Raw genomic sequence first — 13,191 nt, forward strand, 5'->3', positions numbered from 1 at the left:
GCTCGGAATTACTTAGTATGTCTTTGAAACCACAATTGATATTTGGCAGGGACATGCCAGTTCTGCAGTTTGATGCTGTACCTTAGGCCTTCATGTGTCAGAATTGATAATCAAGTTGTGTAGTTGAGTCATGTCAAGTGAAGAACAGACCAAAGCGCAAAATTTCAAAGAGAAACAGTATTGTCAAAGCCGAACCTACCTGTAAAATCGATTGGACCTCAAGGTCCCGCATTCAGACAAGTGTGGTTTCTCTGAGGAGCTGGTGTGAATTCATTGCGAGCATGCCATTGATTCACACCAGTGACCTGAAGATAAACTCCATAATGTTGTGTGTTTCCTTCCTCAGCCCCTGGTTGGACTATGACACTCTCCTGGGGTTTTTGTAGTAGCCTGCTTTAATGGTACATCAACGTTATCATTTCAACCAATCATTGTTTTTACTCTCTCTTCTCCTCCCCTCTTTAATGTTATTCTGGGTGGTTCTGTAGCCGTCCCCAAGTTCATGGTGGCTCTGGTTTAGCTGGGTTATGTCTGTGACATTTTGATTGATAGCCAAGTGAAAGGTAAATGTTTGTCTTGCCTCCAATTGCTGTCAACATGGGGACTGAAGAGAGACTCTATTGGCTTAGAAGGGGGAGGCATTAAGCATGTGGTAAATACTACCAAAGCTGACCAGCAGACAGCCTATGCAGTATCCCTGTTATGAACCTAGTTATGGCCTATAATAATCTTTACATTGTGGGGATTCATAGGGACCATTATGCAATTGTGCTTCATACTAATCAATGACTCACTTGACTAAGACCTGCTAATATTCACAATGGAGGTTATTACCGTAGTGCTCTCACAACGTTTCTTTTAGCCTTTTCACGAACATATTCACCGCTGAACTTGAGCACATCTCACCCAGGAGCCACATTCTGTACACTGCTATGAATGAGAGGGCAGGGGGGTTTGGGATATAAGGTTCTGATGGGGGCAGGGAATGTCTACTTCTTCCATAGCTGACCTCTGACCCCTTGTACAGAGGGAGGCCTTGTGTTCCTGTAGGGCCAGGACAGGAGCGCTCTGTTGGACAGGTCAGACATTCAAGGCTCCTTCTCCTTCCTTCCTTTCTAAACCAAGCACTGTTGTCTGTGGTGTCCCATGTGCTGAGAGAGTGTGCTTTTGTCACCTGTGCTGATTCTTACAGTGGAGTATCAGTTTAGGAGGCTGCTTTTCAAGTTGTTTATTTCTCTGTGTGTAGACATGCAGTACAGTACATGCTGTTGAGTCCAAACTTGAGCCCTCATCTCTCTGTTGGCATGATCTTATGTCTGTCTGGTCTGTGGATATCCTTCAGGCTGTCTGAGTGCCCAAGCTGCTCAGTGACAGCAGTGCACTCACTTTGTTCTCTCACACAACAGATGGACAGTATTTGAAAATGTGTAAATTGGCTGTAACTGATAAGAATTCATTCTGCGAAGAACAGTATATGAAATGGTTGCATGGTGGAGATAATCTCATCTCTTGATTGAGTGCATGAAGTAAACACGGGGGACGGGAAAGTGTCAGCAAGTCTCCACCCCCATAACGTTTTTGGATGAGACTCTCCCAATGCTCCTCCTGTTCCGCCCTGCCATATGTTTACAATCCAACTTGCATGCATTGCAGATGAGCAGTGTGCATTTAAAAAATAATAATAATGTTTTTAATAATATCTGGTTGAAATCCCAGCCTACATTTTGAAGCACCTCATCAACTGCACTCTAATTCATCAATAGAATACGTGGCACTGGGAAAATTCACTGGATACATCACCACCTCCCAGCCCCACTTGTTTATGGTTCGGTGTCAGATTCAGTGTGTGTATTGTATATGTGCACATGTACGTATGTACGTACATACATACATGCATGCACGTGTGTTGTGGCTATAAATGGTTGTGTGTGTGTGTGGTAGTCCTTGCCATTCCCTGTCCTCCCTAATGTGCTTCAAGTCAGTCTTTGATAGTCTTGATGCAGTCTCTTAAATTGATGCATGTTTTTGGCTTATTTCCATATTCTATACAGAACTCTCATCCCCTGTCATCCACAGGTGTAGCCACACACCCCCAAACCACCTGCCAAGATGGTGGCCTTGTCGTTGAAGATCTGTGTGCGCCAGTGCAATGTGGTGAAGACCATGCAGTTTGAGCCCTCCACGGCCGTCTACGATGCCTGCAGGATTATCAGAGAGAGGGTCCCCGAAGCCCAGACCGGACAAGGTCAGAGTCAGACCACACACACACACACACCGCTGTGGACTGTTGCATATGCTGTGTATTCTATTGTTAACCGGTGTTGCCTTTGTTTTCCAGCCTCTGACTATGGGCTATTCCTTTCTGATGAAGACCCCAGGAAAGGGATCTGGCTGGAATCTGGGAGAACTCTGGATTACTACATGCTCCGGAATGGGGTAAAATACGTCATATCATATACAGACCTTCCCACTTATCTGGTGTACAGGCAGGCCTCTTTGTAGTAGTTGCCATGGAGAGAGGGAGAGTGTGAATAATGTTGGCAGATCTCATACAGTAGGTACCACACATACTGTACTGTTTTACACACCGCACACACACTCTTCACATGTCCTGCTTTTCATTGAAGTCAGTCCTTCAAGATCAAACACACACCCAGAGTGGAGAGGGTGTGTGAATAATGTTGACACATTTCATAGGTACCACCCATGTTTTGCACACACACACACTTACAGTCCTCTCCAGATTGTGTGTATACAAAATCCTGTTGAGTGGGCATAAAGCGGGAGAATACATTGCAGTATTACGGTGCGTACTACCTGAACTTTCTTTAAGAATGCTCATTTGTGTTGTCTGTTGTATTCTCCTATCCATTCATTACTCCTGAACGTGACCCAGGTGTCAGCTGTGCTGGAGTGACAGACTGTGTAGTGGCCAAACCTTTTCTTATCCTTGTGATGAGTGACTGATGGGGAATAGGCAACCGTTAAATGAGGTTTTCTGCCCTACATTCATTCCTCTTTCCTTGTCGACTGAATGCATGTCTCTCTGTCTCTGCTCAGGACATCCTTGAATACAAGAAGAAACAGAGGCCACAGAAGATCAAGATGCTGGACGGTGCTGTGAAAACCATCATGGTGGACGACTCTAAAACAGTGGGAGAGCTCCTAGTGACTATATGCAGTAGAATAGGTGAGTGGACAAACAGACTCCCTTTTACTACGTTGTTGGTTAGATGTTATTTTCACATCAGATCTTGGTGACATGACTTGAGACTACAACTCCCGTAGGAAGGCTGAGGTTGTATCTCAACTGTTCCCCTGTGATTCCAGGCATTACAAACTACGAGGAGTACTCTGTGATCCAGGAAGTAGTGGAGGAGAAGAAGGAAGACGGGATGGGCACCCTGAAGAAGGACAGGACTCTGCTCCGAGACGAGAGGAAGATGGAGAAACTGAAAGCCAAGCTTCACACAGACGACGACTGTGAGTTCAGGCTAAAGCCCTTCCAATGGGCTGTGATTTTTTTTTTTTTTTGTGATGTGGTTCTGATGAAATGATGGTACAGTATGATGTGGTCATTTGAGTCAAAGACATCCGAATTTCGGTCAAAATAAGGACCATTGGGGTTCAGATTGATTTAGTTTATTAATCAAATTAAAGTATATTTGGATGCACTATAATGCATTGTCTGCTGTAAAACTATTTTAATACATCAGTTTCATATGAGAAGCTACATTGTGTCATCATTCACAGCCAATTGTGAGTAAAGACATTATTGTAGATGGAGGTTGGGGGTGGGAGCTATGTCTCAAATGATCCTATTTACCTCCCTTCTCCACAACAAATTGTCCACTTCCCTTTTGCAGTAAGCATCTGTCTGCCCGCTAGCACCAGTCTGATTTCTATACTGTAGGCCATGGACAGGCCAACTCCTCAACAGCCCCAGGATATTGTCTCTATCCGTCAACATGATGTGCAGTTTCACTGCACTGTTGACATGATCACACACCCCTAAGGGGAAGTGTTTTATGAAATATAGATTTAACCAGTTCACTGATCATATTGCATGGGTGGAATATGACATGGAATTAAGATTTGATTTGAAATAGTTGATTCATGTTCAGTGTACGCTTGAGTGTGTTGGAAACGTATCAGCACATTGTGTGTGTGTGTGTGTGTGTGTGTCAGTGAACTGGCTGGACCACAGCCGGACGTTCCGTGAGCAGGGGGTGGAAGAGAGCGAGACGCTACTGCTCAGGAGGAAGTTTTTCTACTCTGACCAGAACGTGGACTCACGAGACCCCGTCCAACTCAACCTTCTCTACGTACAGGTCTGACACCCTCAGCCATCTCCTCTCTGCCCCTCTCATTCCCTCTTTTTGTCTCACTCTCTCAATCCTCTCTCTCTTTCTCACTCCTGCCTCTGTCTCCCTCACCCTTTTTATGTTTTTCTACATGATACACATGTAATGACTCCAGTGGTCAGAGATGAAATCCTTCATTAATCAGTCACCTCAATGGTAGCGTTGGTGAAAAGAAGCTGACGCTTCTAGGCCGCAGCAAGCTTAAAAGGGGTGTGTCTGGAAGCACCTCTTCATTCTTAGTCAAATGAAGTCATTAAAAATCACTAGCCATGAGCCATCAATCCCAAAACTGAGATGCTACAACCCCAGCCTGTGGGAACATTTGATATCTGTGCACAGTGGTTTTGGCATTTCTACCTCATGTCTTGGTAGACGTCCATGTTGTTTTTCATCAATGTAAGCATTATGGGTGTACTCTAGGTGTACTCCTATGGGAATATTATCCATCTCTATAAATGCCCAGTGGAGTAAAAGGCAATTACCAGAACATACTACAGTATAACGGATGGATGTTGGATGGTTTGAAAAGCTTGTGGTGTTATTCCTCATTTAGCAGAGCATAATCAGATGCTCAGTGTTGTGTCCTCTCAAGGCTATTACAGAGGCAGTGAAATGATGCTGGAGGAGCCCTTAACAAATGGAGTTGCTATTAATGAGGTGGTTCTGCCAGCTCTGCTGCCTAACTCTCAGGGCCAGCATTATTCCTGCTACACACACACACACACACACACACACACACACACACTCTGATGTCTCATTATCATCATAGCATTACTGCCTCAAGGTGTGTGCGTGTGTGTGTGTTGCGCCTGCGTGCATTTTTATTGTGATGTATTATTACAAATATAATTATTACAAAATTGTATTATTACAAATATTGATTCATGGTGCTGACATTGATTCATGTAATCGTCACACTAAACCAAGTCATGATGTTACCTCATTGTCTTATCTACTGACAGTGTCCTCTTTGACTGTCCAATCGGGCTGGTAGTTTCCCACCCTCTAACTGACAGACAGACAACGGGGTAGCTGTGTGTGTGTGGCTAAGGTAGCCTTAGTGGTCCTGTCAAGTTTTTAACACACACACACTTCTGTCCTCTGACCTCTGCTATTCCTCCTCAGGATAAAAGCCCTGTTCTCTTCAGTAAATGGCTGTGTGAGATGGGAGGCCAGATAGAGGCCTGTTTCAATTAGCAGGTCGATGAGACTCAGCAGCTCCCTGTGTAGACTGTTCTCAACAAGCTGTCGATGGGTTGTACTGATCATTAAAGGATCACGGCTAATGAGGGGAGACCAGTTTTAAGTGGTCCCATTTACCATAGTATGGGAATATATGAAATGGTTAGCAACCGTCATGTCAGGATGTTTGAAAATTACGCATTACATCCTCCTTGTGTTGGGAGAATATTGAGAGGTGTTCACTGGTACTGTATGGTGATGATATTGATTGTGTGTCTATATTTCTCCTCCAGGCACGAGATGACATCCTGAACGGCTCTCACCCTGTGTCATTTGAGAAGGCCTGTGAGTTTGCAGGAATTCAGGCTCAGATCCAGTTTGGACCGCACACAGAACACAAACACAAGCCGGGATTTCTAGAGTAAGTCTCATTTACTTCATATGTTGGACAACTTTGTTGTTACATTGAGAACTTCCTTATGAATGTGATGCTTTGTATAACCATAGACAGACATTTCAGAGCTTGCTCTTTTTGAAGATGGTTGCAGATAGATAGCTTGAAGGAATGTATAATATTATTTCTAGAGTGCTGATATAACAGTTTATATCAGTAATTTTAAGAGAAACAGATTTAAGTCAGATGAGCCAGTTTGACCTGTCATGGTTTTAACTATTTGAATTATTGGTTTTTGCGTTCTCCTTTGCTATATGTATTCATATTACAAAATCCCTGCACATAAAATAGGTTTTTGTTTTGTTTTTGATTGGAGGAAGAGATGAGGAACAGGGACCTCATGGTGTTATGTTTGAACTCTCAACTTGTACTTCCATTTAATTTTATTGCTTCTAGCCTCAAGGAGTTTCTACCTAAAGAATACATCAAGCAGAGAGGGTCTGAGAAGAAAATCTTTCAGGTCTGTCTTAAATCAATGGAAATATCTCTCTCTCTTTCTCCCTCAAATCACTTGCTTAATCCAGAACTAATTAGCCGTGTTGAGACCATTTGTGATATGATTCTCCAAACCACATATGCTGACAAATTCGAACTACTACATATTCAAACCCGCAGGACCACAAAAACTGTGGTGAAATGACGGAGATTGAGGCAAAAGTGAAGTATGTGAAGCTGGCCAGGTCTCTGCGAACATACGGAGTCTCCTTCTTCCTGGTGAAGGTAAGACGACTGTTCTAAAGTACTATCAGGTGCTGAAATTAGTCTGTTACAACTGAACATCTGAATCGTTAAATCTGAATGTTCTTACACCAGGGCCTTCATGTTGGCCTCTGTTCAAGAGGGGAGAAATTCCTCTCATATTAAGAAAAGCTCACGAAAGTACTACAATTCCACCTGAGCATTACAGTTAAGGCCTACCAGATGTAGGAACATTTTTCATCTGGCTTATACCAAAAGACATGTAGTAAGAGTTGGATAGAGTCGTCGTCGGCGTCCCACATATCAGATCAGAAGATTGGAGGCACACCTGCCTTGTTGAGTGGGCATTGCAACAAAAGGCAATGTTACATTATTTGAATGGTTTTACACTGAATATTGCAAGTTTCATACTTTTTAGCAAGGCCCTTTGTCTTAGAACTTGACTTAAACAAAGGTGTTTCATGAATGTTTCATTTCAGGATATTGACACTGTGCTAGACTAAGCAATACAAAATAAATCATATTCCAAGCAAGCAATAAACCTTTTAATAAAAACACCTCAAAGAGAGATGCATGGCCAATTAATATTGTTAAGGGGCACTATAGAATGGTAGAAGTGTAGTCACACACAGACTGAACAACAAACTGGAACAATCCCTCTGTCACCTCATCTGTGGGGAGTTCAGTGTGTTCGTAGAAGGAGCCCAACTGTGTGCCTGTGCAGTGGAGTGGAGCGTAAATGATTATTTCAGAGTGAGGGGGATGACTGAGTGGGAGAGGAGGGAGAGTAAGAGAGGGCAGACCTGGGCCCAGGGAGTTAGTGCCCGCTTGCTGTCTCTCAGCTCCTCTGACGAGCAGGTCCTGGCCCTAATGGCACCGCCATTGTAGAAATTGTCTATTTGTTTAGGCTATTATGCTGTACCCTACTCTTTTCAATTAATCGCCCGTGTGGACTGTTATGTGGACAGACATGCATTTGTGTTGCACCTTTCCAGAGTCCAGTCTGGTAAAACGGGGGTGTGGATGTTACAAGTAAGCAGAAATCCCACAAACTCTTCTGCATGAGGATACAAGATTGCATCCTTCAGCAGGGCAGCTCCTTGTGGAAGCGTAGGACAGGGAGGAATCCACCTGTTTGACAATTTATACGTTTTCAAATATGGCAACAAGTTATCGGGTCCTGGTCACAGAGGATTTTTGTTGCTTATTTGGCATAGCAGTCTAATGAGCTTGTTTTGCTTTCTCTCCATTATTCTCCAATGACCTTGTAGGAGAAGATGAAGAGTAAGAATAAGCTAGTCCCTCGGCTGCTGGGGATAACCAAAGAGTCTGTGATGCGTGTGGAAGAGAAGACCAAAGATGTGGTGCAGGAGTGGCCCCTGACCACCGTAAAGAGGTGGGCCGCCTCGCCCAAGAGCTTCACCCTGGTGAGAACCCCCCCCCACCCCCCCAATCCGTATTTGTTCAGCTACATGTCTTTGTGCTAATATACATGTGGGTGGATAGAGTTTCACTAGTAGTAATGACGCAGACCAGACTGACTCTTAGTAAATTAAAGGTTTCTTTGTAATGATCAACAATCACTATAGAGCTTTTTTGTCTTCAGTCATTCAATAATTCATTCAATTATTCACTTAATTTACTGAACAACCTCCTTTTGTCTTCTGTCAATGGCTCTCCTTTGTGGTTTTACTAAGAGTCAATGAGCAAAAGAGACTTAATCGAGTAGATCTGTTCTTGTAGACATGCAGTCTTTACCAACACTCAATTGAATTAATCCCCCCCCTCTCTCTCTTCCTCTCTCTCCCCATGTTGATACAGAGGGAGGCTTTGAAGTTAAGCTCTGCCTTTTGGTGAAAGTCGACTGCTTTGAAATATATTCATAGAATTTAGATTTTCCCATTTAACCAATCATGCATATTGCTTTGTTGCTAACATTTTTATCCATTTTCAGATGGCTGCTGGCAGGGTCCAATATGATATTTCACTTTAGAAATATGACAGGGAAATGGGAAATATGACAGGGAAAATCTACCACATTTTTACCCAACACAGCATCTTACAGTTGAATAACATGTAATTGGTTTAATCTGACACTGACTTCAGTCTGCAGTTTGATGTCATACAACACAATCTTAGAACTATCTATAGATTTGCATTATTGTGTACCCAGGACGGTCACTGCAGTGGTGGGTTCCTTGCTGCAATTCACATGAGCCTGTGTATGTGTCTGTTGTAGGATTTCGGAGAGTACCAGGAGAGCTACTACTGTGTCCAGACCACTGAGGGCGAACAGATTTCTCAGCTCATCGCAGGATACATCGACATCATCCTCAAAAAGGTAAGGACCACCGCCCCACGGAAGATCTGTATCATTTGTCTCAACCTACAGCCATATCTAACTGGCAATCAATTCCGTTTACATTTACTTTTTATATACTTTGTTAGGAGTTGAAATTGCTTTTCAAAGATTGTAATAGAATATTCTGCATGATGCTAGATGTCAAGCTGTGCTTATATCCATTTTCACAGTGGCAATCTTTTCTTTCTGTAGAAGCAAAGTAAGGACCGCTTCGGTTTAGAAGGGGATGAAGAATCCACTATGTTGGAAGATACCGTCTCCCCTAAGAAGTATGTGAACTGAGTCCCTAAAAGCACAGACCGAGAACACAGAAATACAGACGGACTGCAACAGACCTGGCTTCAGTTCCATTTCTGTTGCACCAATACTACAATATACTGTACATATACACAGTGTGTGTATACACACACACACACACACACACACACATATCTCTATCTATCTATCTATCTAAGTGAGACTTACTCTAGAAATCCCGGCTTGTGTTTGTGTTCTGTGTGCGGTCCAAACTGGATCTGAGCCTGAATTCCTGCAAACTCACAGGCCTTCTCAAATGATACACCGTACACCTTCTCATGGTGGAGGTGGTGTAATGGTGTGGAGAATGTTTTCTTGGCATACTTTGGGCCCTTCAAATACCAATCAATCATCGCTTGAATGCCACAGCCTATTTGAGTATTGTTGCTGACCATGTGCATCCCTTCATGGCCACAAATGACAATGAGTTCAGTGTTCTTCAGTGGCCTTCCCAGTCACCGGATCTGAATCCAATAGAACGCCTTTAGGATGTGGTAGAAGGGGAGATTCACAGCTTGAACTGAAAAATCTGCAGGAATTGCGTGATGAAATCATGTCATCATGGACCAGAATCTCAAAGGAATGTTTCCAACATCTTGTGGAATCAATGCCACGAAGAATTGAGGCTGTTTTGAGAGCAAAGGGAGGCCCTACCCAGTATTAGTATAGTGTTCCTAATAAAGTGTTCAGTGAGTCACTCACTGAACTCATTGTCATATTCATGAAACCAGTTTGAGATTACTTTTGCTTAAATTATCACTTCACCTCAGTTACCCACATGAACACTTCTCCCTTTGTATGGAATTATCCTCTGGAGAAAACCCAACAGAGGAAATGCAAGCTAGCTGGATAAACAAAGGCTCTATCTGGACATTTGTAATGAGATGTGTATTAGTCCATTTATCTAGATGTACTGTAGCTCTCATTAAATAACGGAAGCTGTTTTCCTGTCTAGTCTCAATTGATATTGCTTTTCCTGTTCCGAGGGAATATTGGCCTTGTTTTTTTCTCCTATCTGGGCCAGTGTGTAGGGCCTAAGGCAGAAACATTAATACTGCAAACACACAGGAAACTAAATCTGGAAGGCTTCATCTAAAGAATAACAAAAAAAGCCTTGTTCCTGGAAGCACACAATGAGTCTTATAGCCTCTGGTTCACGTTAGAGCCTCACACACTCACTCATACTTTCCGCCTGGCACACCGCTCCTTTGATAGGCAGTGGTGGTCCAACTATCACAGAACGAGGATGAGAGACCATCAGCTGTCATCAGAAATACTGTGTGATTTAATGTTGAGTATCACTCAAGCTGTTTATGAATCATGCACATTGTCACAGAATTGTTGTGAAACACTGTTTAAATGGCTGAGGTTTCTTACCTTTGTGTAATTGTGTGCTCAGCTGGTGCCATTAGAAATCTGAATAGTTTGTGATACTTCAATAGTATCAGGTTTTCTCGATGACACCTTCATGGCTGTGACAGGTTATGGAGACATTGTATTCAGTTGCTGTCTGACCGTCCTCCAGGTCCACTATCCTGCAGCAGCAGTTTAACCGTGTGGGGCGTGTGGAGCATGGCTCTGTGGCTCTACCAGGGGTGATCCGCTCGGGCTCCATTGGCACAGAGTCCCTCAGCATGGGCACCATGCCCTCTGCCCAGCAACAGGTCACCATGGGCCAGATGCACCGAGGACACATGCCCCCACTGGTGAGAGCAGGAATGCCACACACACACACACACACACATAATACACCACACACACTGTACACATCCACTGGTATATAGAAGCTTACTGTCATCTACACCCACTCCCTCATACTCTCACTGATACAGTCCCCCACACCTAGACAATGCCAGTTCTGTATGAGTGTGTGTAGATGAGGTTTGTGTGTATTGTCTCCTCAGAGCTCAGCCCAGCAGGCCCTGATGGGCACCATCAACAGTAGTATGCAGGCGGTGCAGCAGGCCCAGGCTGACCTGGGGGAGGTGGACAACCTGCCCCCTCTGGGACAGGACATGGTACACTCCAGCATTATCACACAGTGTGATGCATTGAGGCATACAGTACATATTTACAATATTATCTCCATAGTGAGATGCTCTTAAAGTGATATGGGTGAACCATCCATTTAACTATGTTAATTCCATGATGTTATAGTACCTACCCCATTTGGAGTGTTTGAGACAGAGTTGAGTGTCATGTATTTGCCCCCCCCCCCCCAGGCTTCCAGGGTGTGGATCCAGAACAAGATGGATGAGTCCAAACATGAGATCCACTCCCAGGTGGACGCCATCACCGCTGGCACTGCCTCCGTGGTCAACCTCACAGCTGGTGAGTGTTGCAGGATAAACTCTGGGAAATTAGATGCACACAGTCACAGACATTTGCATGCAGTCAATGAATCCTATTCAGTCACAGAGCTAAGTGTTGCTGTGACGTTAGTTGACATTTGTATTCATATCGTTGGGAGCCATTTATGTGGAAGACAGTGTAACTAGTTTTGAGCTGCTGTTTTTACTCACAGTTGTATGGGGGTTTGTTTCAGTTTTTTGTTTTTTTTCTTGCGGATTAAAATGATTCACCCAATTACAGAATTTCAAGTCCAGGCTTTCCATGGATCTGTTTTTCATTAACTGGAAATCAGATCAGAAATCTAATTGGTAAATTGTACTGATGGCCGTGTCTCCGTATCCATTGGTCTGGTGCCATGCTGAGCCCTGCCAAGTCAAAATAAGTAATTCAACCATGTTGTTAGTGTACTTTCCTTTGGCGTTTGACCCCTCTCCTAGCCTGTCCTCTAATGGGGACCTGTGGTCATTTCCACCGTCCAATCACATGTCTCGACAAACTGATCTAATGTGCCATGCTGAAGTGACATTTGTAAATCTTGTTGTGACAACAGTGACTAACTTGGCCTTTTAAAGGGTCCACTGAGCTCTGCTGGGTGGCCAGAGGGTTGACCAGAGGCATATGGAATGGTTGATTGATCTCTCTCTCTCACCCTCACCCCCCCCCCCCCCCCCCCCCCCCCATTCTAGGTGATCCCACAGACACAGACTACACAGCTGTGGGCTGTGCCATCACCACCATCTCTTCCAACCTGACGGAGATGTCCAAGGGGGTGAAGCTGCTGGCCGCCCTGATAGAGGACGACATGGGTGGGGGACAGGACCTGATGAGGGCCGCCAGGACCCTGGCTGGCGCTGTCTCTGACCTGCTGATGGCTGTGGAGCCCGCCTCTGGAGAGGTGAGTGGGGAGGGCAAGGAGGAGGTAGACGCTTGTTCATAGAAATGAATAAAGATACTTTAGGAAGTCTATGAACGCTTATTCTCGTTCCTTTATTAGGCCAATAGAAAGACCGTTGAAAACGGACGGCGCATCGTCATTGGCTTTTCTTCGCATCAATTATCTCTAATAAGTAATAGACAGATGATTCAATGACACATCTGGGTAGACCTAGTCTTGCTTGAATCTTACATTGAGTTGTTTCTGACATAATTCTTAAAAAATAAGAATAAAAAAACAAGAGGATGTACATCCTTTCTAATTGACTATAAGGGGAGGTTTACAGTAGGCTGTTGAGTGCATTAGATTAGCTACAGTACTGATTGAATGGAAGTCTTTGTACTTGACTTTGGCATCATGAAGTAATGTATTCTGAGCTCTACTTAATAACAGGGCAGTTGTCCCAGTCCCAGCTACAAACCTTAGTGTGATATTTCCCTCTGTTTGACTGTCAGGTGGTGGGAGTCTATTATTTTCCTTCCTGCATGTCTGAACAAAGATGTGAACAGACACAAAGACATTATTATTTATTTTTTGCTATGTTTTG

The 13,191-nt window shown here is 43.8% G+C and overlaps 1 protein-coding gene across 2 annotated transcripts in view; it reads left to right on the forward strand.

Moving 5' to 3' along the window:
* Positions 1–2,103: 2,103 nt before the first annotated feature.
* Positions 2,104–13,191, forward strand: part of LOC310818095 (talin-2) — a gene marked incomplete at its 5' end in the record, with an annotated part of 37,091 nt that continues 26,003 nt past the window's right edge. Inside the window, 15 exons of one of the 2 annotated variants that reach the window (XM_083688862.1) lie at positions 2,104–2,245; positions 2,339–2,436; positions 3,061–3,190; positions 3,331–3,483; positions 4,189–4,331; positions 5,840–5,967; positions 6,397–6,460; positions 6,616–6,720; positions 7,971–8,126; positions 8,939–9,040; positions 9,254–9,330; positions 10,884–11,064; positions 11,263–11,376; positions 11,581–11,689; positions 12,397–12,605. In XM_083688862.1, coding sequence (XP_083544988.1) covers positions 2,110–2,245; positions 2,339–2,436; positions 3,061–3,190; positions 3,331–3,483; positions 4,189–4,331; positions 5,840–5,967; positions 6,397–6,460; positions 6,616–6,720; positions 7,971–8,126; positions 8,939–9,040; positions 9,254–9,330; positions 10,884–11,064; positions 11,263–11,376; positions 11,581–11,689; positions 12,397–12,605 — 1,905 coding nt within the window. The remainder of the gene's footprint in view (positions 2,246–2,338; positions 2,437–3,060; positions 3,191–3,330; positions 3,484–4,188; positions 4,332–5,839; positions 5,968–6,396; positions 6,461–6,615; positions 6,721–7,970; positions 8,127–8,938; positions 9,041–9,253; positions 9,331–10,883; positions 11,065–11,262; positions 11,377–11,580; positions 11,690–12,396; positions 12,606–13,191) is intronic. The other variant, XM_083688861.1, reaches the window with a different exon arrangement.

Source organism: Argentina silus, assembly GCF_951799395.1.
Source record: "Argentina silus genome assembly, chromosome: 2".
Classification (NCBI taxonomy): domain Eukaryota; kingdom Metazoa; phylum Chordata; class Actinopteri; order Argentiniformes; family Argentinidae; genus Argentina; species Argentina silus.